Source organism: Colobus angolensis, unplaced genomic scaffold (genome assembly GCF_000951035.1).
Source record: "Colobus angolensis palliatus isolate OR3802 unplaced genomic scaffold, Cang.pa_1.0 Scaffold402, whole genome shotgun sequence".
Lineage (NCBI taxonomy): Eukaryota > Metazoa > Chordata > Mammalia > Primates > Cercopithecidae > Colobus > Colobus angolensis.
Window position 1 is genome coordinate 939,537 of NW_012117400.1, and position 26,987 is coordinate 966,523.

The 26,987-nt window shown below is 58.2% G+C and overlaps 1 protein-coding gene across 6 annotated transcripts in view; it reads right to left on the minus strand.

The window, feature by feature from the left end:
- The window catches only part of ATP2B3 (ATPase, Ca++ transporting, plasma membrane 3), a 45,468-nt gene that overhangs the window by 16,655 nt on the left and 1,826 nt on the right, over positions 1–26,987 (minus strand). For 3 of the 6 annotated variants that reach the window (XM_011955851.1, XM_011955854.1, XM_011955849.1), the window contains exons 2-18: positions 23,446–23,643; positions 23,076–23,333; positions 22,562–22,687; positions 21,835–21,960; positions 18,888–18,929; positions 17,048–17,212; positions 16,228–16,442; positions 15,360–15,602; positions 14,782–15,023; positions 11,826–12,060; positions 8,099–8,278; positions 7,910–7,997; positions 7,310–7,416; positions 6,099–6,290; positions 4,408–4,621; positions 3,486–3,697; positions 2,134–2,241 (exon numbers count right to left, since the gene is read on the minus strand). In XM_011955851.1, coding sequence (XP_011811241.1) covers positions 2,134–2,241; positions 3,486–3,697; positions 4,408–4,621; positions 6,099–6,290; positions 7,310–7,416; positions 7,910–7,997; positions 8,099–8,278; positions 11,826–12,060; positions 14,782–15,023; positions 15,360–15,602; positions 16,228–16,442; positions 17,048–17,212; positions 18,888–18,929; positions 21,835–21,960; positions 22,562–22,687; positions 23,076–23,333; positions 23,446–23,643 — 2,951 coding nt within the window. Of the gene's footprint in view, positions 1–2,133; positions 2,242–3,485; positions 3,698–4,407; positions 4,622–6,098; positions 6,291–7,309; positions 7,417–7,909; positions 7,998–8,098; positions 8,279–11,825; positions 12,061–14,781; positions 15,024–15,359; positions 15,603–16,227; positions 16,443–17,047; positions 17,213–18,887; positions 18,987–21,801; positions 21,961–22,561; positions 22,688–23,075; positions 23,334–23,445; positions 23,644–26,987 lie in introns of all 6 variants that reach the window. The other 3 variants (XM_011955850.1, XM_011955848.1, XM_011955853.1) reach the window with 2 other exon arrangements.

Below are 26,987 nucleotides of genomic sequence, written 5' to 3' on the forward strand. Positions count from 1 at the left end.
CCTGCCTGACAGCAGCATGGCTCACTGGGGCTGGGAGCTGGGGACTGTGCCCCATAGTCTACACTAACAGCTGGACCTCCAGAGGGCTGGAGACGGAGGTTAGCCATGTGACCACGGCATGGCTCTGCGAACCACCCCAAGAAAAGCTCTGGACACTGGGGCCCGGGTGAGCTGCCTTGGTTGACAATACTCCCTGCATGTCGCTCCACACTGTTGCTGGGAGACATAGGTGCTGTTTGCGCAACTCCCCCGGGAGAGGACAGCTGGAGCTCTGGCCTAGTCTCTCCTAGAAAGGGCATCTCCTGGGGGAAGACCAGCCTAGAGAAGACCTGTGCATTGGGGGCTAGGGAGGGTGGGACATGACAAGGAGGGTGACAGCTGGAAAGGGTGACCGGATAAGGAGCCTGGCAGGAGTGAAGAGAGGGCATGGCTTTGCGTATTGCAGGCCACTGGGAAGTGGGGGGAGCAGTATAGAAGGACGCAGGGGAAGCCACAGAAAGGGATGATGGGCATCTATCTGGAGTTCTAGAACGAGATGTCTCGTCTGTCTTGTGTGTCTATGCCAGTGTCTTTGTCCAATGTGGCCAGGAGGGGACTTGAGGACTGGTTCACAGAGATTCCCTTCTATTCATTTTTCACTTGAACATATTTTATCTTTGTAACTGAACAAGGTTAAAAATGAAAAGGACAACCCAGTAGCCCTGAGAGGCCAAGCTACAGGCTGGTACCACGTTCCTGGCGGGGGGACCAGAAGACCAGTGGCCTGGGAGCTTGAAGAGCAAGAAGAGGGCCTGGCACCCCTCTGGGCTGTGGTTAGAGTCCAGGTTTTGGGAAGTGAAGGGACTCCATGGAGCAACCAGGTACAAGCGTGATTGGGAGGTGGGGTGCAGTAGCAGAGGGAAAGAAGAATTCTGAGAATTCTGAACATGAAACAGAGGAACTGGGAACTGGGTGGGCTGTCCCCAAGGACACTAATGCTGGGGCAGATCACTTGAGGTCAGGAGTTCAAGACCAGCCTGGCCAACATGGCAAAACACATCTCTACAAAAAATACAAAAATTAGCCTGGTGTGGTGACATGTGCCTGTGGTGCCAGCTGCTTGGGAGGCTGAGGTAGGAGGATCACTTGAGCCTGGGAGTTCAAGGCTACAGTGAGCTGTGATCATACCACTGCACTCCACCCTGGGCAACAGAACAAGACCCTATCTCAAAAAAAAAAAAAAAAAAAAAAAAAAAAAGAAACAAAGCCAGAATGCTATGGACTGAACTGTGCTCTCCAGTTCATGTGTTGAAGTCCTAGTGCCCAGTGTGGCTGGATTTGGAGTAAGGAAGTGATCAATGTTAAATGAGGTCACCAAGGTGGGGCCCTGATCCTACTGGATTAATGCTCTTAGGAGAGGAGACACTAGAGACCTTGCTCCCTCTGTCTACCATGTGAGCACAGAGTGAAGAGGCGGCTGTCTGCAAGCAAGGAAGGAGCCCTCACCAGGAACTGGCCCCGCTGGCTCCTTGGCCTCGGATGTCCAGCCTCCGGAACTTTGAGAAAGTAAGTGTCTGTTGTCTAAGCCTCCCAGTCTATGGTATTTTGCTGTGGCAGTCGGAGTGGATGAAGACAGAGATAAGCGGATCCTGAATACCCAGGCTGTTTCTTCCTGATCTAATTGTGGAGTCCTAGACACTTCCCGGTGTGCGACTTCAGCTGCAGCCCACAGAACTCGATGTGGGGCTCTCTGTCCTTTCCATCAGGTCAAAATATTTCCTAATTTCTCTGGAGACTTTCCTTTCACCCCATGGATTATTGATCAGGGTGCCGTTTGATTGATTTAAAATCAGTGGGGATTTCCCAAACTACCTACCCATTTTGAAGGGGCAATTTTTGGCTCTTATCATAGAAAGGGGAGCTGTGGGCAGTTTTCCTGGGCCCTGTCATATCCTAGCCATGTTCCTTTGCATTATTTTGCTGACACCTTCCCTTGTGGCCTGTCCCTGGGTCCTGATGTCTCACAGGCCCGAGCCCGCAGTGTGCTTCCTGGGGTGTGGACCCCAAGACTCTGAAGCAGGGTTAGGGCAAGAGGGCCCATCACAGAAGCTGTCTGCAGGGCAGTCTGGAATGAGGGGCAGGGCTGTCACTCACCTGTCCCCAGACCAGCTCCCCAACACCAACAAACAGGCACCAGAGCCACTGTTCCGTGGATAGTGGGGAGCAGCTGAAGGGCTTCCCGCCGAACTGGACAATGACAATCTGCGAAGGGCAAGTGGGAGAGAGGCAGGTCCAGCTGCGGCTCCTGAGCCACCCTTGTTCTCCAGCCCCTTGAAGGCCCAGCCACCCTGGTCGGTTCGCCCAGGTGCACAGGCTGCTCCCTGCGAGAGGACCACAAGGCCGGGGGTGCCATGACAGAGCAGCACATGGCCTCCACCGCCCCTGGGTGCCAGGCACCTACTGACTCCAGCCTCGGAATCGGGCCCAGCTCCACTGACCATACTCCTGTTTTTAGTAAGACAGGCTGTGACACCCACCCTGTGGGCACGCTGGATACGCCTCATTCTGGAGGACCCTAGAACCTGCTGGGGTCACCTTGCCTTGGCCTCCTGCCTCCTCAGGAGGCATCCAATTCCCAGGGGTGAGCTTTCCAAATGTAAACTGACCCTCTCCTCTGTTGGACTGTCACAGTCCGGGCCACTATCCCCTTGTGCTCATTACCCAAGACCAGGTACCAGACAGCCAGGGAGCACCCCTATGACCTAGAACTGCTTCAATGATGCAACCTAGCCAGTCCTGAGCCTACCAGCCCTGCCTCACCCGCTCCTCCCCGAGGGAACCACAGCAGAGGCTCTTGTCCACAGCTTTCACACCCTGCCTCCTGCTTGGTGCTCTCCCATGTGGGCCCCTATGGTGTGGCATGTGCTCTCCTCTTGGGATCTGTGAGTCATAAACTGTCTTTCAATGGCAACTGTCTCCTGACCTGTTGGACTTACTATACCTCATTTTTTCTACAAATACACTATATTTTAGAACACTTAGCCCCTCCTAGACAGTGGGGGCTGACCAGCCTGTCCACAGCACTGTGAGAAGCAGAGGTTAGTGTGTCAACATTGGGCACAGAGGGCATCTCCAAAAGAAACTTCTGGAGCTATGGCAGCCTCATGCCAAGGAATTAAGTGCTAGAAATGGGAACAGCAGACCTAGAGGGAGCCAGGGAGGACTCCTTTCAGCATCTGTGAGAAAACTTAATTCTGATGAAGGCTCACGAAACCCTTCTGGAAGCCAGTGCGCTAACCCAGGGCAAGGCCAGCGATGTTTGGAAGATGAAGGCCCGCTCCGACATGCAGAGAGGACAGGGGGCTACAAGAAAGCCAGGTGGGGTGGGGCTCCTTCTGGGAGTGGAGGTGGGGAGGCCAGTACTAGGGGTGGACATGAGGCCTTGAAGCCCACCACCTCCACCTTTTGCAAGTGGCAGATGCCAAGAGTAGAGCCGCCCCTCCTACCTGAATCCCGAAAGTGCCCAAAACGATGGTGCAGAAGATGGGATTGCTGAAGATGCCATCGAACACGTTCCTCTCGCCATGGATCTTGCGGGCATTGATCTCGTTGAAGAGCTGCATCATGACGAAGGTGTTGAAGATGATGGTGTAGTGCTCTGAGGGTGGTGAGTGCAAGGGCGCGTTCCTCCCGCTGTCGATGTCAAAGAAGAGCTCCCCTGGAAAGCAACATTCCCCACTCAGGCAGTCACCTCAGCGCATGACTCAGGATCGAGACTGTGGTGTGTAGCTCCCGAGGTGGGTCCCTTGTCTCAGGGGACGGCCACTTCCAGCTCACAGCCAAGGCCCAAGGCAGCCACACCTACCCCAGGCTCAACCAACCAGAGTCCTGAGACCCCACTGGGCCAGGGGCCAGACCCTGAGCCTGAGGGCAGGAAGGAAGAGGTTAAGAAGGGATGTTCTTAATGCTGGCTATCCTCAGATGCCCCCCTTCTCTTCCTCTCTCTTGCAAGCCCCCCTCCCTCACAGCTTCCAGCGCGACACCCCAGTCACTCCGCAGGAGCAATCTTCACAGGGTAAATGTGGGCTGTTCTGTTCCTAGGGTTACTGTGGCCACTCTGGGGCTGGGTAGACGCTGCCTACTCTACACAGCCGTCGGCAGGATGGCAAGACATGAACTGTTTCTCAGCTGCTCAGGGGCCTGGGAGGAGAGGCTGAGAAAGAGCTATAGGCTACCAGCAGGCCTGGCTGCAGGGTTGCTAGCCTGGCCCATCTGCTCCTTCCCCTGTGTGCCGTCCAGTCAAGAACTGCAGCGTCTCACCCCGTACTGGGCCCGGAGACACAAGTGGAGGCACACCAGACAGAATCTGAGCCCCAGGTGGTGGCGACAGTGTCCCGAAGGCCTCCCGTGTGCCCCTGGCCAGCCTACCGACAAACAGTAGGGTGAAGATGATGGCGAGCTGGTACACCGCATGGCCCAGAATGTTCTTCATCATGGTGCGGGAGATGAGGGGCTTGTCACGGCCGTACGGCTTCCGCAGCAGCAGCGACTCCGTGGGTGGCTCCGTCGCCAGGGCCAGAGAGGCAAATGTGTCCATGATCAAGTTCACCCATAACATCTGCACGGCTTTGAGAGGAGAGTCCTACGGAGAGGAGGCAGTCACCTTTCCATGGGCCGCCTGCCCGGGAAGGTTGGGGGTGGAAACCCAGTAGCTCCTGGGGGCTCCTCATGGGGTCCACATCACCAGGATTTCATGCCCATGAAAACAGACATCTCCATCCCTACATTGCCTTTACGCTAGCAGGGCGTTTTCTTTGGGCTATCATGTGCCCACCTCCCTTCTCTCACCTGGCAGCAGGTGTGCTCCAAATCCCTCGCAGGAGGTGAAAAACCCCAGACCACAAAACAGCCCGACGATGGGGTCTGCCACTGGGGGCAACAGAGTGAGGGCTGCTCTCCTTGTCTCCTGCACCTCAGGGGCAGGAGGAGGCAGAAACTCTGAACTGGACCTTCCTTCTCAGCTCCTCTGAGTTGTTGGTTAAAAATCAGCCTCACAGAAGCCAGACACACAAGGCCACGTACTGTCTGATTCCATTCATAGGAAACTTCCAGAACTGACAAATCCATAGAGAGAGAAAGCAGATGAGTGGGTGCCAGGGGCTGGGGTTCGGGGAGTAGAGAGTGACTGCTCATGGGGTTTGGGTGTCCTTTTGGGGTGGTGATGAGAGTGTTCTGGGAATAGACAGTGGCAATGGTTGCTCGACACTGTGGAGGAATATAAACCTCTGAGTTAGCTACTTTCATAAGGTTCAAATGGTTCTGGTGAAGTTTGTTAGGTGATTTTTATCTCAATTAAAAAATTTTTTTTGAAAAGACCAAGTTGATCAGCAGGCAATTTAAATGCCTGTCAGCAACAAATAGGTATTTATTTGCTCCCCCTTTTCTAAGGGGGGGCGAAGAAAATCTGGACACTCACCAGTGGGGAAAATGGGACTATTGAGAAAGGGTTCCCATGGGATGCACAGCCCACGCAGAAACTCATACACAGATGCTCCTGGCAGCACCATTCACAGGAGCCAAAAAGTGGGAACAAGCCATGTGTCCATCAGGACAGCCATACATAATGTGGCAATCTGTGCCATGGAGTGTTATGAAGCCATGAAAAGGCAGAAAGTCCTGCCCTCTGTGTGTGTGAGCCTGAAAACGCGGTGCTAAGCGAGATGCCAGACACAAGAGGCCACATATGATTTGATCCCACAGGAATTAAATATTCGGAACAGGCAAATCCATAGACCCAGGAAGCCCGTGAGTGGTTGCTGGGGGCTGGGATGTTTGGGGGAGAAATGGGGAGATGACTGCTCAAGAGCACAGGGTTTCTTTTTAAGATGATGACAATCTTCTGGAACTAGATAGAGCCGATGGTTGCACCACATGGTGAATGTTCTCAAAATTTGAGTGCTGAATTGTATACTTGAAAACGCTGAATTTTTGGCATGTGAATTTGATGTCAACTAAAATAATCTGCAGCAAAGAAAACAAAACCCTCACTCTCACAATCTGGCCCTCAGGCCTGAGCCCAGGTGTCCTACAGCGGGGGCACGGCAGCCCCCAGTACCCACCTGAGTAATGCAGGCGCCTGTGAAGGCCACGATCACGGCCACCACATTGACCGTCAGTTGAAACTGCAGGAACTTGGAGATGCTGTCATAGACGTTACGGCCCCACATGACGGCCTTGACAATGCTGGTGAAGTTGTCATCGGTCAGGATGATGTCGGAGGCCTCCTTGGCCACGTCGGTCCCTGCGATGCCCTGGGGGGTGACACACACTCACACACACAGAGTGTTTGTGGGGGCCCCTTCCCCAGCCTACCTGGGCTGACTCCCTGCCCTCCCCTTCTGAATAACATCCCACCCCGCCCCCCGAAGCCAAGAACAGCATTGTTTTTGTTGCTGTTGTTGTTGTTGTTTTTATGCAACACATTCTAGTACTATGAACACTAAGTTGTCGCATGTCACAGTGAGGGAGCTTTGCTCATAAACACATAAAGCCCAGCTGCCACCACGTGGCCACCAAGCAGTGTGGTCTGTTCTTAGCACTCCAGAGACGCTTGCTGGCTAAGGAGCCATGGGAAGTCCTGCATGCGGACACCCTGGGCGGGTGGGTCTTTGCCCATGCAGGCGCAGCTGCAGCTGTGCCAAGCTGCCCAGCCCTCTCCTCTGCCCCAAGCCTGGCCCTGTGACAGCTGCCACCTCTTGAAGCTTGGGCTGGAGCTCCCTTCTGGGCTACGGGTGCTGGGAAGGACTGGGCTGGGTTCCCCGGGTGGCACTCCTTTTCCGTAGGGCAGGGAGAGGGCCTCGCCAGGTTGCTGCGTTCAGCAGTGGGGCCACTGTGGGGCTGCAACCTGCCACGCGGGTGGCGTCTGCAGGGCCACCCTACTCAGTGAGTGAGTAACAGGAAGGAAGTGCAGAGGAAGAGCACATCTGGGGACTCTGCTCACCTCATCTGGGGAGGACAGTCCATTTACAGAGGACTGGGGGTGGGCAATGCCATCCGTGATGAGCCCCCGCCCCCCATTCCCCTTCCTCTCCACAGGATGTCTGGGGCCCTCTGTCACCTTGGGCATCACAGCAGATGCCTTTAACCACATGTCCCCTGACTGGCCAAGCCCACGCTGGCCCAAGTGGCCAGGATGTGAGAGAAAGAACCTTCAGGCACTCTGTAACCTGCCCCAACACTGGCTCCCACTTCCTGGTACAAAGCTAATGTCCATGGGACAGACGCAGGCCCCATCTGCCATGGTGAGTTGGGCTGGCACCAGGTGGCTTACCATGGCAAAGCCCACGTCCGCCTTCTTGAGGGCCGGCCCATCGTTGGTGCCATCCCCTGTCACAGCCACCACCTGCCGCTGCTCGCCAGTGGTGCTGTCGATAATCCCTGCAAGACAAATCAGGGCAGGGCAGGGCTGGAGCCATCTGTCACCACAACCCCGTGTAGCCCAGGGAGCTATGGGGGTAGGTTGGCTGTGAAAACCCTTCAGGATTGCCCCATCCTGACTGTCCCAGTCATATGTGCTCCCTGTCACCTGGATCATCTCCTATCCCCAAATAAGTAAGCAAGTCTCTCTGAGTGACAGGGCCAGGGTGGGAGGGTAGGGATCTGCTTAGGGCCTGGGGACATGACCCTGGGTCCCTGGCTCTAGACCCACTGCTTCTAGAGACTCGCTGTGTGACCTGGAGTGAGTCACTGGCCCTCCCCGAACCCCGGTTCCCTCATGGGCCCCTGCCCTGCTGCTCTGGGCTAATGGGACAAATGGACCCAGCTTCCTAGGCAGGCCCTGGGGACCTGTTTGGGAACCTGGCTTTTGGTGTCAGGAAGCAGACAACCTCAGGTTGGCCACCCCAGGAAAGGGGTGTGGGACCTCGGCTACCTTTGACCAGCGTGTGCTTGTCGGTGGGAGACGACCGGGCCAGCACCCTCAGCTTGGGCCACACCTTGTCCAGCCGCTCCTGTTCTATCTGGGGAGGGGAAGCACAAGGACGCTGCAGAGCTAGGGCGGACACACAGGGGGCTGGGGGGAGGAGAAGAGGGTCTGGGGTGGCAGACAGCTGGGTGCTACCTCGCCTTTCTCGTTGCGGATCCGCCGGTTGAACTCCTTCCCTTCCAGGCACAGGAAGTCCTCCCCGGGCTGGATGATGCCACATTTGGCTGCGATGGCCCGGGCCGTGTTGATGTTGTCCCCAGTCACCATGCGGACTGTGATGCCAGCACGCTGACATTTTCGGATAGCTTCAGGGACCTAGAAGAGACAAGAGAGGTGGGTGGGGTCATCGAGGCAAGACGTATTTTGGGTTGAGGCAGTACCCCTTCCTCCGTCAGATCTGCAGGCGGCCCAAAGTCCAGCAGAGATGACAGTAAAGCCAAACCATGGGTCCCCATGCAGGGCCCAGAGGAGGCCCAGAGGGTGGCAGGGCTGTGCTGCCCCAGCCAAGCCGCAATGAGCAGGTGCTTGCCTCCTTCACTGTGTCAGGCCCTGGGAGTGCCAAACCCTGGGGACCAGTGACGACACAGATCCAGGCCCTGATGGCAGAGGCATGGCAGGGAAAAATCACTGGAAGCTTTACGCTGTTCAGGGCACCATCAGATTCGCGTCTGGAAAGGTCACCTGGGCGATCATAGAAATCACCCAGCTCTGTCAACGTCATTTTCCAGCTGGAAAACAGACACGGGGCTGCTGAGCCAGGGTCAGCCTGGGTTCCAGACAGGCTGGCAGGGGACATAGCTCTAAAGAAGAAGGAGGAGGGGGCCTCGCACCCTCAGCCACCTCGAAGGCTCCCAGGTAGCCAGAAGGGTCCACCACGGCTAGGTGGGCACCTGGACTCCTCTCTCACTTGCCTCTGTAGCTTATTATGACATTTTAAGACAATATAAAACCTAAGACATTTTTCTCAGGAGTTAATCTTTTTCCTAGTGTAGTTTTGCAGGACAACATATCTCTCTCCTCTCCAGGGGAAGCAGAACATAGCTTTGGTTGTGTAGTGCATATTTCCTTTCTCAAACACAGATGCTCCTCAGTTTACGATGGGGTTAGGTCCCGATAAACCCATGATAAGCTGAAAATACCATAAGTCAGAGATGCATCTAATACACCTAAGCTGCTAAACATCATGGCTTAGCTCAGCTCACCTTACACGTGCTCAGAACACTTACGTTAGCCTACAGCTGGGCAAAAGCATTGAGCACAAAGCCTACTGTGGAACACCGTGCTGATTATCTCATGTAACTCACCGAACACTGCACTGAAAGGGAAAAACAGAATGGTTGTATGGGACTCAGAGTAAAGTTTCTGCTGAGTGCGCATCACCTTTGCACCAAGTTAAAAATTTGTTAAAAGTTGGGGGCCACCTGCATCATATTAGATTCCGGAGAAAGGGAAAGAGGTTCCCCAGTGCTAAGTGGAAAGCACTGCACGGGGTTGAGAGCAGGAAGCCAGGAGACCGGCCGGGAGGTGGTGGCATTGTCCCAGTGGTGGGGGGACAGGGAGTGGCTCTTCAGGCTCAGAGACAGAGAGACAGGGTCAGGCAGCTGATGCCACTGAGGTGGAGGGGCAAGGGGAGAGGAGAAGAGGAGCCAGGTTCAGAGTTTGGGAACCTGAATGAGGTCAGGCTTAGGCAGTGGGGCTTGTGAGCACTGTCGGGTGAGTGCAGAAGCCTAGGTGTGGCCAAGCCCCCAGGCCTAGGGAGCCTGGGGTGGGTGGAGTAGACACGCAAGAGCGGGAGCCAGGGGCGGGGCAGCCAGGAGAGGCCAGGGGAGGACATTGACCTGGGAGTCCCTGCATGCTGGCAGCCCCTGAGGCCATGGGCAGGGGGGCTGTGATCTTTGCCAGGGAGACAGCTGGGGCCCCACTTCAGGCTGTGGCAGAGTGATCCAATGGTCCCTGCAGCAAATACCACCAAGTGGCCTCGCTGCCAGCCTCGGGGACACTTTCTACTCTCTAAGGATCTTGGGGTGCTGGATAACAAGATCATGAGCCACAGGAAGACAATTCTCCTTTGAGCCAGTGAATGCCTGGCCCTGAAACGTCTGGAAGCCACCCCTCTGCTGCCACCAAGTGGCCGTGACGAGCCTGAAAACCAGCAGTTGCGAACCCAGGCCTCCTGCCTCCTCAGGCCCAGTGTGTGTAGCCCGGTTTCTTCCCCATGGCCCCAAAGGGCCAGGCCAGGCTGTCCTTCCTCACCTGCTCAGCCCTGCTCCCCGCCTTCTCCCCAAGGCCCCACAGCACAGCAGCCAGCCAGGTGTCTGGAGAAGTTGCCAGTGCCCTCCGCTGGCCCAGCTCCAGCATCAATACCACCCCCACCACAGGCTTCCTGTGGCCCCCCAGGGCCCAGCCCCGCGGGCCCTCCTCTGGTTGCAGCCGTGCCACATCTCCAAGCACCCTGGCAGGTTTCAGTGAGGCCCTTGTGCCTACTGCCTGTTGCTGGCAACCAGGACTTCACTGGGCCCTCTGTGTGTCCTCAGCCACCACCAGGCTGGCCAGTCTTTGTGGGGGTCTGCCCAGCCTCCACAGCCTGGCCCTGTCACTGTAGTCTACCACTTGGACTCTCTCTCAGCCACTCTCAAGCTGGGAAGGAGCTGTCCCTATTCCCCAGGACCCTCTGGCAAGATTCCTTCCTCTGCTCCGTGCTTCATTTGCTCCCTGGTCCAACAGAGGGACTCGATGGCTCCTGAAGGGAAAGGCCTCTAAGCCTGTCCCCAAGTGTGGCCTTGCCTCACCTCACCAGCACCCTCTCCTTCTGCTCTCCCAGGTTCAGCGGGGTCCGGGACTCACGCCACTGCCCACCATTGTGGGGCCCATTGCCCTCGCTGGACTTCTCTCCCCTGTCCTCCGCTACCACCCATTTTCTCCCAGGGCAGGTTTGAGGTGCTCCCTCTCTGGGCGTAGTGACCATGTTCTCCTTGGGGCGCAGGGCTGCTCTGTTGACATGACCCCATGGCTGGCGTTTAGATGCAGTGTCTTTGAATCAAGTGTCTTTGCTACGTGATCCAATACATGAATACCTGTCTCCCAAAGGAGAGCCCAGAAGCTTCTCCTCCCGGGTTGCACCTGCACCCCCAGGGTGGCTCCTACAAATACAAGTTCTCAGGGTGATAGGCAGGATCAAAGTGGCCCTGCTTCTGACAGAGGCGGGTGCCATGCAGAGGCCCTGGGGAGACAGAGGGGTACCCCATACCTTGCACTCTCCCTCCGGGGCCAGCCATCCTCCACACTCTCCAGAGTCTGGGATCTTTCAACAACAAAGTGACTTCCCAGAGTCAAGGCTGTGGCATCTGCCACACAGCCCTCAAGGTCTCCCTTGTCTGGACTCCCCTGGTGGCATCATCCATATGGAGATATGCTTCTGGGCTCCCTCTCCCGCCAGGACCTTTGCTGTGAGCTCCCCACAGGACGTCCTGACTGTTGAGCAGCCGCAGCCAAACTCTCAACCAATAAACGCCCACCCTGTCCCCCAAACCTGTGTCCCCTCAGGCTTCAGCACCACCTCCAGTCCATTAGTCCTGGGCGGATCAGATCCCAAATGTCAACAGTCTCTCTGCCACTGCCACCTTCTCACCTGGTAGAAGGTGGAGCCTGAGTTGGGCCCATAGGCCAAGCAGGGGAGGCCTTCCAGCAGGCAAGACAGAGCCTTTGTGTGGGTGCCAGGGCGAGAGCACCCAGGACAGGGCTCAAGTGTACCACGGAGGGACCGCAGCAACTATGTGTGAAGGAAGGCCGCCCCTACCAGTCCGGACAAGCTCGGGCAGAGGGCACAGTTACCAGGGCAGCTCACAGAGAAGGCAGGGGCTACCTCGGGCCGCACGGGGTCCTCAATGCCCACGACAGCTATGCAGGTGAGGTCACCCACGACCTCGTTCTCGTTGTCCCAGTCGGGCTCCTGGCCTGCAGAGAAGTCCCGGTAGGCGATGCAGATGGTGCGGAGGCCATCGCAAGCCATCGGCTCAATGATCTTCCTCACCATGTCGTCCCGGTCCCGAGGCCGAAAGCCTCGGAGTTCGCCGCTGCTGTTTAAGATGTTGGTGCACCTAGGCAGGAGGTGGGGAGAGAACAACAGGAAACAGCTCTGGTCACACTGGATTGGGGGCTTAGCCAAGGACTGGGGTCCTTATCAGAGACGAGAGCCCCGTGTGAGAACAAAGACACACAGGGAGAAGGCTGTGTGACAACAGGCGGAGACTAGAGACGGGCAGCTGCAAGCCGAGGAATGCAAGGACTGGCGGCCGCCACCAGAAGCTGGAGGAGGCAGGATGTGTCCTGCCTGAGATGTTTTGGAGGGACTTCAACCCTGCCCACGCCCTGATTTGGACTTCTGGCCTCCAGAACTGGGGGAGAATCCATTTCTGTTGCTTGAAGGCACCAGGACACTCATGCACTGCTGCAGGCTGAGAGACCAGGAGAGAGGGAGGCAGGAGTATGCGGCTCATGGCAGCTCCACCAGAGACTTCATGGGGCAAGGGGGTGGAACATGGGCAAAAACTGAAGTCTGTGGACAATCGCTATAACCACATTCGGGCAGCCACAGCCTCAGTAGAGCACTCATGACTCCAGGAGTTTCTCAAAAGGGACAGGACTGGGAGGATTCAGGTGGGGAGAGGAGGGAGCAAAGGAGCTGAGGGCCACAGAGGTGGGCGTGGTGGAAGAAGCCAGTGGGCTGTGAGTGCCAGGTGCTGCCACTCAACAGGAGGCTGGTGATGCAGGAAATTATCATAACAGAAGCTGTGCAGACAGAGGGCCTCCTACAGATGTGGATTCACCCACAGAGTCCTCACACCCCTCCCCAGAGATAAGTATTCTGTGATCTCCATGCTGCCGGGGAAGCTGAGGCATGGGAGTAGGGGGAGTAACTTGCTCATGTATGCACAGCCAGCAGAGTGAAGCTGGGCTGGGTCTTTTATCCTCAGTGCCTCAGTGTCCCCCAGTGCCCACCAAAAAAGCAGCACAGAAAGAGGGCTGAGGCCCCCACACCAGCAGGGATGGCTCCAGGGAGGAGGTGGTCCTGGCCCTGGCGGTGAACGCCGCGCCTGGCAGAGTTCTCGGGAGAGCGCTGTGGGTCAGGCAGGGTGCACTTGGTGGTCCAGTCCGCTGAACGCAGGAAGGAGGGCTGGGCCTGGGCCTTTGGGGAGCCCTGGGCGTTCTGCAGAGGACCCTGCCCTGAGGGCCCTGGGATGGCAGTCATGAGGAGCCAGGTGCGTGGGGGACAGAGACGCCAAGGCCAAGGGTGTGGAGTGCGGGAAGGCTGAGTGGGAGTGGGGAAGCCAGAGCACTTGGAGGTGACGCTGTGTGCTCTCCCTCACTTTGTTCTAATAGCTTTATCGGGATATAATTCACCCACCACACAGTACACCCATTTAAAGTAGATAATTCAATGGTTTTTAGTATAGTCACAGAGTTGCACAACCATCACCACTCTCCAATTCCAGAAAATTTTCATCATCTCTAAGAAAATTTTCATCATCTCTAAGCAACAACGAGAAACTAGATCAACTGGACGTCATCACAATTTAAAACATTTGTGCATCTAAAGACACTATCAAGAGAGTGAAGACAGGCCACAGAATGGGACAGAATGTGTAGAAATCGCATAGCTGGTAAGGATCTAGGATCTGGAATACATAAAGAATGTTACAGCCCACCAATAAAAAGATGAACAACCCAACTCAGCACCAAGCCAAGGGCTGGGACAGACATTTCCCCAAGGAAGACAGGCAAATGGCCACTCAGCACATCAAAAGAGATCAAAAGCACCAGGAGATATTGCCTCACACCCACAAGGATGGCCCCCCATCAGCACTGACACACCAGAAAATAAGTGCTGTTGAAGATGGGGAGAAGGTGGAACCCTCCTATGTCACTGGTGGGAATGTGAAATGCTGCTGCCCCTGTGGAAAACAGTTTGGTGGACACCACGAACCAGTCATTCCTCTCCTAGATGTCCACGCAAAAGAATTGAAAACATGGGTTCAAACAAAAACTTGTACATGAATGTTCACAGCAGCTTGACTTGCGACAGCCAAAAGGTGGAAACGACTCACGTACTGGTACACGGATGAATGAATGAATGGACCAACAAAATGTGCTTTACCATACAATGGGCTATTACTCAGCCTTAGAAAGAATGGAAGTTCGGACTGGGCGCACTGGCTCATTCCTGTAATCCTAGCACTTAGGGAGGACGGGATGGGTGGATCGCTTGAGCCTAAGACTTCAAGACCACCCTGGGCAAATGATGAGACCCCAGCTCTACAAACAATTTAAAAATTAGCTGGGCATGGCGGCATGCACATGTAATCTCAGCTACTCGGAACACTGAGGTAAGAGGATGGCTTGAGCAACAAAACAAAACAAAACAAAACAAAAAAGGAAGGTCCAATACCTGGGTGAAACTGAAAAACTTTACACTAAGGAAGGAAGCCAGACACAAAAGGCCACACACTGTATGAGTCCCTTTATAGGAGATGTCCAGACAGGCAAATCCATCCAGACAGGAAGCACATGAGTGGGTGCCAGGGCTGGGGAGGGGAGTGGGCAGGGCTGCTCCTGGGTCTGGGGTTTCTTTCCAGGGTGATGGAGGTGTTTTGGAACTGGTTAGTGGTGACGGTTGCATGATATTGTGAGTGTACTTAATGCCATTCAACTGGACACTGTAAAGTGGTTGAAATGGTGAATTTTATGTTCGGCCTCTTTTACCACAACAATAGCATCAGAAACTCTGCATATACCCCGGCGCCTCCCTGCTGCTCACTCACTTTTTCAGCAGGATCTCTGAGGCCCCCTTGCTGAAGAGGCGGAAGCCACCGTCGGGCATGCGGATGACTGTGCTCATGGACTTGCGGACCGAGTTGAAGGTGTATACTTTGTAAAGCTTGTCTTCCGGGATCTGCTCGCGCACAGGCTGGAAGTCCCGCCTCAGGTCCAAGATGAAGCCCAGCAGGGCGCACTCCGTCTTATTGCCCACCTGGCGTGGGAGGGCGCCTTCCTTCTCAGGAGGCTGCAAGATGAGGAGCGCTAGCATGGCACTGGGGGCCTGAGACCACCCTCCATGCTGCCCCTGGAGCCCCAGCTCTGCCCCCTTGTGGTCACCATATTGTTAGGGTGTGGCAGGCGGGGAGCAGAGGAAGGTCTGCCTTAGCTACAGCCAGAGCCAGCTGTGAGGCCAGGGATGGGCAGGAGGGTAAGCAGCACCCCAGAGACCACTGTGGCTCTGGGCAAAAGTTCTCAAGGGGGGGCCTAATGAGCACCTTGCAACAGCTCACCTGGCACCCCGGCCAGGTCCCTCCCCGGCCCCCACGCCCGGCCCTGCCCGCCCGCTCCTGCCCCAGCTCACTAGTATTTTGGTGGTATAGGCACTGTTGATGGAGATGGCATGGACCAGCAGGTCGAGGGTCTTAGGGGTCAGGGCGCTGGGGGCTGGAATCTCTTTGTAGTGGGTGTCCCCTAGGTAGGACTGGACCACGGTCATACGGTTGGTGGTAAGCGTGCCCGTCTTGTCAGAGCAGATGGCTGTGGCATTGCCCATGGTCTCGCAGGCATCCAGGTGGCGCACCAGGTTGTTGTCTTTCATCATTTTCTGCAAAAGGCAAGGGTATGGGCATTTGACCCAGGTGCTTGTTGGGGTGGGGGAGTGAGAGACATCAACATAAACACCGCGCGATTCTGTTCTGCTCAGTTAGCTCCACGTGTGGCACTAAGATCACTGGGGACCTCGGTCAGCCCTGAGCCAATAGCAAGGCTATAAGGCATCAGAAACCTCACGCAACGGTGCGGGTGGGATGAGCGCCCGGGCCTTCCCTGCCCAAGGCCCCTCTCAATTACCCACCAGCCCTGCAGCTCTCCCACCCCGCCACCCCACTCCTGGCTCCCTCCACTCCTCCCACTGCCTCCCAGTGTCCCAGGCCCTCTGCTGATTCCCCGCCTCCCCACTGCCTCCCGGCCCCTCCGTCCTACTGCCCACATTGTGCAGATGCTGACCCCTGGGTATTCCACTGCCTGCCTGCTTTCTGGCGCATCTCATGCCCAGGGACTTGAGCTGACAGATCAGCAAAGCTGCCCCCTGGGTCCCTGCTCGGCACCTCCTCTCCTCCCTTGAGCCATCCCAAACGTCCCCCAGTTTATACTGCTGCCAAGGTGCCCAGTGACTTCTTACCCCAGTTTCCTAGTCTCTAAATGGTATCAACTGTAAGTTTTATGATTACCTTGACAGAGTAAGCTAAGGAGATGGTGACAGCAAGCGGCAGGCCCTCTGGGACAGCCACGACCAGCACGGTGACACCAATGATGAAGAACTTCACGAAGTATTGCACATAGACTGGTGTGCACTCTGCCAGCCACGTCCGGCCTTCCAAAACAAATGTCTCGATCACAAAGTAGAGGACCAGGATGATGACGGTGATGGCGGACATCACCAGCCCTGCCACAGAGGAGGGAGGAGAGGAAAGGGGTTGCCACGGGTGAGGGAAGGAGGGGACAGGAAGAGAGAAGAAGAGGTATGGGCATGGTCTTGGAGGCATTTGTGAAGGCCTTGTAGATTTGCATTGCGTTTCAGGATAAACAGCCCGGGCTTGGCTCAGCAGGTGAGCTGGGGCCTGTTTGCAAGGGGTTTCTGCATGGCCTCTTCTGGAGTCCTGCTGGGGTTGGGGAGTGGACTTTGTGGCCTGATGGCAAAAGAGGCACCGCTGGGGAGGACCAGCAAGCGTCTATCCTGCACTGTCCCCGAGAAGTTGGGGTACCAGGCCTGCATGCCCCCAGCTGCTTTTTGAGCCTTGGGTAGGGGCACCTCATGGGCAGTGGCTCAGTGTGTGACCTGGGGTGTTTGTCGAGGGTTTGGGATTTCTGCTCGCTAGGGAAGGGCTGCACCAGACCCCGATGGCCACTGCCGGCCCTGGCCTGGGCCCCTGGCTGCCTGGCCCACACTTCACCTGCTCTTGCTCTGCACAGCCTGGGCTTATCTCCAGGAGCCCAGTGTCCTCCACGCCCAGTCGATGGCCTGGGCCCGCCACCTCCTGCTGTCCCTACCTGCTTTCCCGATCTGCACCGCTAGCTTTGTGAGCTTCCCCTGAAGGACAGACTTCTCCTTCTTGGGTGCGTTGGCTTTCTTCTTCTCCCGCTCCTCCATCTCCCCACCCTCCGCGCTCTTCAGGGGCTGCATCTCCATGGCCACTGCACCATCCTGCTTCTTAGCTGCACACAGAGGAACCCCATGGCCAAGGTCAGTGCCTGGCTGGGGAGAAGGGGTTACAAGGGGCTTTTGTGGGGTAAGACATGCCACACCATATAGAGGAGACGGGACTCAGTGGAGCTCTCCTATTTCAAGTCTATCAACTTCCCATCTCTCGCCTCCTAAGCCCAAGCCCTCTTGGGGTGGGTGGGGTGGCTCCAGCACTGTTCTAGGTGGGCCAGAGATGGTTCTCTCGGGAGAAGGGAGGACAGACACAGCACAAGGAATTTGGGCACACAGACAGGATGACCAGTCCTGGAATGCCCCAAATAATACCTGAGAGCAGAGGCCTCTGGCCCAAGGAATGTTCCAGAACCCTGAGCTGACTCATCTGCCTACTGGTGTCCGAGCCACCTCCTACCTCCCTTAGGGAGGCCCAGGAGCCCCACGCACTCTCCTCCCACCAGCCAGCCCTGCGCCTGTTCAGGCTCCATCTGTCCCTCGGGCACCCTCCCTGTCTCTCCCCTGGAGCTCCTCTCCCTTCTTCTCTGGTGGGTCCTGTGCTCCTCATCCTTGCTGCCCTCGACATGGTGGGGGTGTGTCCCCCACTCTGGCTCCCTCCTCTACCCACTCTTCTGCTTCTGTCACTTCCTCATCTCCCTCCCTGCCAAGCTCTGGTCGCACCCACTCCACGGCCCAGAGTAATCCTGGCCACCCCACCTCCCTCTTGTGCCCCGGGACCGACGCAGCAACCTGGGGAGAGCAGACTCGTCTTTCGCCCTCACTACTCTGGTCCCCGATCCACTGGGGCTCTTGGCACTACTGCCATCACCTCTGTCTCCTCCTGCTCCTCCTCACCTGCCAGCCCGAGGCCATTCGCCATGGCTCCTCTTCAGAGTGGTGTCAGGACACAATTGCCCCACCCAGCTGGTCCCCTCTAGCTTTGTGCCCCACCTGCTGCCACCTCCTTGACCCAGGGCTCCAGCCATTGGACTGTCCCCCAGTGCCCTCCCAAACCCAGCTCCACACCGGGCGTTGCCTGGGTCATCTCTGCCCGTGACCTTCCTGAGGGTCAGGACCTGCCTTGTCCCCCATGGCCTCCCAGCACCTAGAGCTGGCTGCTGCATTGGCCGATATCTCCTCTCCTCCGTGGGCCACAGCCAGCCTCCTGCCCCGTCCCCCAACCCTGTCTCCTGCTTCCTGCGTCTCACAGCTAGGCACACGCTGGCCCCAGGGTGTCGGCACCTGCCAGGCGCCTGGGGCTGAGAGGAGAGCCGGGCCTCTGGCCCTCAGCGGACCACTCTGTCTCCCAGGTCCACAGGCTTGGCTGAAAGGAAGCTGGCCTGGGAAACACTGACTGGGACCCAGAACTTCAGGCGAGTCAGCCCTTCTGGGCCTCAGTTTTCTCATCTGGCCAGAGTGGACTCGGGACGCCCACTCATGCTGGGCTAAGGTCTCCTCCAGGTGGCTGGGCTGAGCTGCCAGCAGTGTCTGTGGCCAGGATGCCCTGTGCAGCCCCAGGGGTGTGCTCTCTCCTCCCTCTGCACCGGGACGGGACTGTACAGCCAGCCCACTCACCTGGTCTCCAAGTGCTGCTCCTGCCACTGAGGCAGGTGACCCTCCCCCCACACTGTGCCCTCCACCAGCCCCACCCCCAGGGCTCCAAGCTAGTGGCACCCAAGCAGCGGCGCCCGTTACCTTTGGTCTGGCTACTCTCCATGGCCCCATCCTGCTGCTTGCCTACAATGGAAGAGGAATGACAGACACGAAGGCTTGAGGACAGCGTGTGACACATACCTGCACATGCACAGCACAGCCTGGGGCCGCGTGGCGGAGGGGTGGGGAGGAGGGGCCTGATTGCTGGTGACCCTAAGCACTGCCCACCGCAGCACCTTCTTCATGCCCCGTCCTCTCCAGGCGCACCCCGTCACCACTTCCCAGCACACGGTCACCATGAACACTGGCTTTCCTGAGCCAGACCTCTCCCCAGGGCTCCCCCTTGGGCCTTAAGCTCAGCCCTACAGTGAACCCCTAAAGCCAGCCTTGGAAAGTCCCTGGGTCACACATAGCTGGCAGTGGGAGGTTCCTGGAAGCTGGAACCTCCCCAGGTCAGGATGTCTGCTCCTTGCAAACCAGCTCAAGGGATTCACTTAGATGGCCCCTAACCCCCGGAAGCCAGGCAGACAGCACCCAGCTCTCCTTGCCTAGGGATCGGTTTTCCCTGCAGTCACGTCCAGCAGTTAGCTCAGTGTGTGTGTGTGTGTGTGTGTGTGTGTGAGCACTGCAACCTCCACCTCCCAGGTTTAAGCGATCCTCCTGCCTCAGCCTCCCAAGTAGCTGGGACTACAAGCATACACCACCACGCCCAGCTAATTTTTTGTATTTTTAATAGAGATGGGGTTTCGCCATGTTGGCCAGGCTGGTCTCGAACTCCTGACCTCAAGTGATTCACCCGCCTTGACCTCTCAAAGTGTTGGGATTACAGATATGAGCCACTGCCCCTGGCTGCAGTGTGCGTTTTAAAGGGACAAAGGAATGAGACTCTAGGACTCTGCCGGGCACTTTTAGGTCATTCATTGGTCAACCCAGGGCTACTGCACAGGAGTACCAGCCTGAGCACCAGCACCCAGCAGCCCTGGAAGGCCAGGCTGGCCCCAAGTGGCCCTATCCAGGGGCTCAGGTGGTGGCACAGCCCCCCCTTCTGAGAGCTGCAGTTAGAGGAACTTCCTGGGGGGCCCATCTGCACCGGCCCTAGCTCTGGAATCCAACCGACTAGGGAAGGAGGGGCTTGTGGCCAGTCACCCATCCAATGGCTCATGTCACTGGGCATCCAGGGACACAGATGGTGCCAGGTGGCTCCCAGGCAGTTGGCGTTGGGATCTGGGGTCCCCAGGGAGCAGGGAGAGCCCCCCCCTTCCCTCAGCCAGGGGTGGGGCATTGATCAGGCCTTCTTCGCCCAGGGTTCCTGTGGGCATGGAGGACCTTCTTGCAGGGAGGGGAGACCCCCATGGACACAAGATGGCAGTGTGATGGCCGCACAGCACAGCAGGGGACACAGCAGAGCCTTGGGGCCGTGGGGGCCTGAAGGAAGCATGGACTCCAGACCCAGCCTGCACACAGGCCCTGGGAGGCGTCTGGAGGAGGGAGGCAGGGGGAGGCCTGGGATGAGTATTGCTGGAAGAGGAGGGCTGGGCCCTGCCGAAGAGGCAGGAGTCGGGGGAAGGTGAGGAGGGGAGGCACACTTGGAGAAAGGTACTTAGGAGTCAAGGTCAAGAGACAAGAAATAGGGGGTTGGGTGCGGGTAGAAGGCAAGTATCGTAGGCATGTACTGGGCAGGCTGCACCAAACAATGGGGATGGGGCGGGAGAGACGGGGAGGGTGAGCAGGGAGGCCCCTGGTCTTGCTGCTACCCTTTCCCCAACTGGTCAGCTGCTGCTCTCCCTCCAGGGCCCCCTCAGGGTTCCCTTCCTCCAGGAAGCCCTCTAGCTCTTACTCCTAAGTAGCACAGCCTGAGGGTGCTGGAGAGGAGGGGCAGGTGGGGCCTGGGAGGGGCTGAGTGGTCTTGTCAATTTCATAAAAAAAGAGAGGCCTGGAACAGTTAGGGAGGACACTCTCATTTAAGGTACAGAGAAGGTGAGCAGCCTGGGAAGGGTGGCCGGAGACTCCAGAGGAGCGTGGGTTCCCGTGGACGATGGGAGAGGGCCATGTGTGCAAGGCATGAGGAAGCCGCCCACGCAGGGGCAGCTGGGCTTCCCAGGACAGAGGCCTAGGGACTCCAGCCCAGCCCAGATGAGGCCCAGGGCCACCCATCTGCCTGTGCACCCCCAGGGCACTCACTGGGGTGACACTGCACTGAGCCCTACAGGACTTGGTGCCACAAAGAAGAGCCGGTACAGGGAGACACAGGCCCAGGCTGCCAGAAGGCAGGGCTCATGGAAGCTTCCGGGCCACAGAGGGTCCTCCAGGTACTCCCTTGCTGCCTCCTGGGGTCAGGGCTGACTTTTCCCCTGGGCCCTGACTGCCTGCCCCACGTCCCCACGCCCCGCGCACTGGCCCCAGGGCCCTGGCTGGAGGTCCCTGGCAGGAAACAGAGCTTTCCCATGCGGGTGCAGCTCCCTACTGTGGTTTGCCACCCAGTCAGAAGGGGCTGTGACAGCAATTTGATCTTGTCCATCAGGGCCTCTCTGAATAGTCCTCAGGTTAGAGGGTCTGAGGACTCCACCCACTGCACGGCCCTAGCTTTGTAAGCTCCAGGGCAGGGCCACCACCCACAGGTGGGCGCCCTGCCCTCACCTGTCCCCGCCTCCTCTGACCTCTGCCCCCCACCTCCCTGGCTGCCTCGTGGCCTCTGTCCCTCTGACCCCATTCCTGCCTAGGTAGGTATGGGATCCCGAAGCCTTTGGGGACGGTGGTCTCAGGGAAGCTCCCTGTCCACAGCACTGGAGGGGCTCTTGGCCTGCCGGCCCTCAGGGGGAAAATCCTCAGAAGAGAAGTCTCCAAGGAGAATCAAAAGAGAGGGCCCGGCCTCCCACCCACTTGGGCTGGCTCTCCCTGAGCCCCCAATGGCACCAGCCCGCAAAGAGAGAATGGGCTGCATGGAAGGAGCTCCCACCAGCGCCAGGGACTGGTGGCACTGCTGCGCTACCTTTCTTCTCTTTCTTCTCTTCCTCCTCTCCGCCAGCTCCAAGCAGCGTGAAGATGATGCCTGTCTGTGAGTTCACGCCAACGGCGGTCACCACCATTCTTCCAGAACCTTCCATGACATGGGTGCCTGGAACAGCAACACAGAGACTGAGACAGGAATTTGCACCACCCAGTGGGAGACATATTCAGTGCCCACAACTTGTCTCCCAGGGTCTCCCGGAAGCAGGGATGCAGCGTCCAGGCCGCTAGAGGCTGTGTCCACCTTAAAACTAGCCTGAAGCCTCCTCCCTGGCTTGGAGGGGACCCCGAGGCCCACAGGGCCCACTTAGGGCCTTCAGCCTTCCTGTCCCATTTCTCACTACATTTCCAACTGGGCTAAACACTGGGCTACGTTGAAAGCTTCTGGAAAGGGAGCACTACCCCCACTGGATATTGTCGAGGGGCTGGATTTGGGAGAAGCACAGTGCTGTGCTGACCCCCGCAAGCCTCTCTGCTTGGGGCTTCCCATTCAGGACACAAAGCACTCTCCTGGGCCTGGAGGGCCAATTGCCTCGCCCTGTGGCTGGAGCTGCCACGATCAGGCCTCATGGTGGACGGAGTCCTCAGAGTCCCAACCTGATGGTTATGCTGGAAGGCCCTGGTGGACATTATCCTGTCCAGGCCGCCTGCTGGGCTACATGGCTGCTGACACCCCTTGGTGCCAGGCTGGCCAGGAGGGTGGCCCTCACCTGACAGCAGCATGGGATCTTTGTCGGCTGACTTGCGCACATGGTCAGACTCGCCCGTCAGGGAGCTCTCGTCGATCTTGAGGTCATTGGCCTGGATGAGCACGCCGTCGGCTGGCAGCAAGTCACCTAGAACACCAGGAAGCAGAGGCCTTTCTCCCCACCACCTCCTCCCGGCTGCCCCAGGGGAGGTCCCGTTAGGTGCCGTGGGCCGCCTGGGAAAGGGACTTGGGAGCCCTCCTCCTTCTGGGGAACGAGGACATTTGCATCCTTTGTAGGGGGGAAGCCCTCCACAGAGGCTGTGGGGACAGCTGATTCCTGGGGGGCCTGCTGTGTCTGAAACTCTCCCACTCTGCCCTGCCTGGTGCTCCCCCACCTCCCCCACCTCTGGCCTCCTGCAGGTGACAGCACCCATGCCGCCGGGGAGAACCTGTGCTGGGGGTCCCCTCTGGCTCACCCTCCCCAGAAGCAGGAGCCGAGCTTCCTTGACAGGGTAGGTGAAGACCAGGGCACTCACCGTACTTGACCTGGGCAATGTCCCCCACCACCAGCGCAGCCACGGGGACCTGCAGGAGCTGCCCGTTCCGGATGACTGTGAACTTCTGCTCCTGCTCAATTCGGCTCTGCAGGCCTCGAAACTGCTTCTCCTTGCTCCAGTCGTTGAAGGCTGTGACCAGCACCACACAGATGACAGACAGCAGGATGGCAGCCCCTTCTATCCAGCCAGCCTCGGCCTCACCCTCATCTTCTGTGCCTCCTGACACATTCCCGCAGGCTGTGCCAAGGACAAAAGGGAAGCAGTGGAGGAGACGTCACCATCCTGTGACCCTCTCTCATCTCAAGCCCCATTCCTCCCCCTCCTTCCAGCCCAGAGCCCCGGGCTTTACCTTCACTCTCCTCTCCCGGCGGCGCATAGAACGAGAGGCCCAGAGAGACGATGGCAGCCACCTCCAGGATGATGAGGGTCACGTCCTGCAGGGCCTCCCACACCAGCTGCAGGAAGGTCTTGGGTTGTTTGGGGGGGATGAAGTTCTGCCCGTAGATCTGCCTGCGCTTCTCCAGGTCATTGGTGTTGTCTGCCAGGCCTGCATGGTGCCCGGGAAGCACAGAACGAGAGGATGGGATGGGACGGGCCGGCCTTGTGTGTCCCAGGGCTCCTACGTGGCCCTGCTTGACTGCTCCTCGGGTGGCAGCAGCCCTCTGGGGCCATCTGGCCAGCGCCTGGCTCTCCCTCTAGGCAGGAGCCTTTCTGCAGACCGCTGGGGGCGTGCACGTGGGAGTGAGCATGCGGCCCTCTGGCTGCTGTCACGGGGAGTCCCTAGCCATCCTCCTCCTGACACACGGATGACAAAACAGGCCAGGTCCCTGTGCTATCCTGGCCACCTCCACACTACCGCTGAGGGGGCACTGGAAGGCAGGGGACAGGACCCAACAAGGGGGCACAGAGGGGACCCAGCAGGGTATTGCCAGGTACGGCCAAGGGTTGCTAGGAGACAGGACAGAAGAGAACAGCCACCCGTCCCCTGGGGAGGAGAGCAAGTGTCCAGGGCACTTTAGTGGAGACATGGGGAGGGCCACCAATCAGGGGAAGCAGGGATGGCACCAGATGCCAAAGACTAGGCCAAGGCTCTGTGCCTGTCAGGAAACACCTCTCTCGCTCCTAGCCTGTGAATTCCCTGAGCAGACTTGTCACTAACACCCCGCTCCCCAGCTCTGTAAGATAGGGCCAGCCGGTCGCAAAGACTGGCAGTGTCACACACCCCAACATGTGAGGATAGGAACAGCCTGCAAAGAGGGGCATGAGCATGGCCGGTGCCAAGGGATCGGGAGTCTCCAGGGTGCCTGCGGCTGCGGGCAACAGAGAATGGAGGCCTACTTTCCAGAAGTTTCTCAGGGAAGAAGCAGTGGGGAGGGAGCATGAGAGTTAGTGGGAGATGCAAGTTCTTGGGTCCAGAGACCCAAAGAGGAAGAATGGTGTCGCGCGAGGAAAGAGAGGCATGGGAGTGGGTTCCCGGTGGGGAACAGGCAGGGAGAAGCCAAACCGGAGTCACGGTGCTGAGGGAGGAGACTGGGAAGTCTTCAAGCCTTTTCTGGGCTGCATGGCCTCGCAGGGGTCAGGGAGACACTGCCCACCCTCGGCTGCTCATCAGCTGCTCTCTGCAGGGCGCAGACAAGGCGACTGAGGCTGGAGGTGGAGAGGGCCCTGTAACCATGAGTCAGAGCTCTGGCCTGTGGCCCAGGTCAGGACAGAACCTACGCTGCCCGACAAGACCCGGCGAGCACAGGGCCCTCAGGACCCAGCCGCCTTGGTTCTAATATAGTTCCAGTGCCAACTTTGAGCCCTCAGCCAGGGCTCACAGCTCGTCTACATGGTGACTTGAATGACACCCAGAGCCACTCAGAAGCCCCAAATGGACTTTGCCTTCACAATCAGAGCCACTTGTCCCTATCCAATTCTGTCACTTGTCATCCTTGAGGATGCTCACTTCTCAGTCTTCCTTGGCCTGAAGGTACTGGAAGCTTACATGTGTGACTGGCATCCAGGCCTAGACACCCACTCAGTCACCTTCTACCAGGGTAGGCATGTGGCATGACACCATCCTCTGGCCTCACCCTTGGCGCCAGGATTCTCAGCCCTGGCTGAAGCGGAGGAGCCCTCCCGGGGGCTCACCCGGCGCCCGGTGCTGTGGCGGCCATGACCAGACCCACACTGACACCTAGTGGACAGAAAGCAGCTTGCAGCTCCCAGCCCTGGGCAGCTGGGCTTACGCCTGCCATCGGCTGCAGGGACGGGATGACCAGAGAGCCCAGCCCCAGCCCCAGCCCATGGGGCACTCACAGTGGGTCTGGGAAGGCACACAAGACTCCCCAGATGACTGGAGAACAGGCGCATAAATGCTAACCTTGGGGCTTCTGAGGAGGGATAGGGGTAGGGGTAGCCCTGGCCGCAGTGGAACAGAAGCTGTCGCCTGCAAAGCCACAGCTCATTCGCCCCAGCTAGGTGATGGCCACATGGCATCCTCCTCACCCAGAAGAGCTGCAGCTGTCCCTGCCTCTCTCCCCCTGGATCAGGTTTCTTCAGGAGCCAAAGGCCTCTTGCTGAGGCCCGAGCCTGCCCCAATTGGGAGCCTGGGGATAACTCACGACCTCAGTTCCTGGGTGGTGGGGAGGGGGCTGGGGACCAGGGACCCAACTGAGGGGTATGCACCTCGCTCCGGACTGGGACTATCTCCTGGAATTATAGGAGCTAAGCCAGGTGGAGACAGTACTAGGGAGTTCAAGACCCCCCAAGTGACTTGAGAGCAAGCACATGCTAATCGCGGGGCTTCTGGGGAGGGAGAGGGACAGAGGAGGCTCCCCAAACACCTGGGGTCTCCACTGCCCTTAGCCTGGAGCCTCCATGCAAGTCTGCCTCCTGCCTGCCCCACCTCACATGCCCAGTTTGTCCCTGAGAGCAGACGGGACCCCTGGCCCATTCCCCAGGAGCTCCCTCACCCTAATCAGCCTCTCCCTTGGCCTTGATCTGCCCTTGCAGCTGCAGCCTTGCTCGTTTCTCCTTGGCCTACACAGACAGCTGCCCTCGGCCCGGCCCTGTGGCTTTAGCCTTCCTGTGGGTTCGGGGTCCTGATGGCTGCCCCACCACAGCACCCATTGACAGGGAAGGGGAACACATGCTTCCCCAGCAGGCCCAAGGGCAGTCCAGGTCCAGGGCATGGGGGCAGGGGCTGGCCAGTTGGCATGGACACAGATGGGCTGCCTGCCTGGAGCAGAGGCCAGATGCCATCGGAATTGGATTAGGAGCATATCGTGTCGGCTCCCAGCTAATCCGCCCCTCCTTTCCAGTACTGCCTGTGGAGCCCAGAGGGGGACCGGGTGGGGCCAGGTTCCCGGGCGAACCCAACTCTGAGTTCAGCCTGAGACTATTGTCTGGAATCCTCTTGGAGTGCTCCCAAGGCAGGGAGGGCAGTGGATTGACGAGTGTGCCGCCAGAAGATAAAATTCCCTTCCCGCAAGGCACCATGCGCCATAAAACACCTGCCCCACGGGGGAGTGCCTGCCTCCTGGGCAGCCCCAAGTCTGCCCACCTTGTCAGGGGATTGGCATGGGGCTTGGGGCACAACGAAGCCAGCTGTCCCCGTGGCTCAGGCCCTTGTGTCTGAGGTGGACTGAGGGGCGGGCAGGTCTGAGCACCAGGTCTGGGTGCACAGCTGGGCTAGGGGATGCGGGGAGAGAGTCACCCGCTCCTGGCACTGACAGCTCAAGCCCGAGGACCTTGAGGGTTGAAGAGGGGAGGGGCCGGTCCTCTGCTGCTCCTTCTGTGGGCAGCAGATCCAGGCCTGGCCGGCTCCCTGCACTGTGGCCTTGGGGACCCAGGTGCTTGGAAGCCCGTCAGAGGCCAAGCCACCCACCTGTGTGCCTGCCCTTCTCC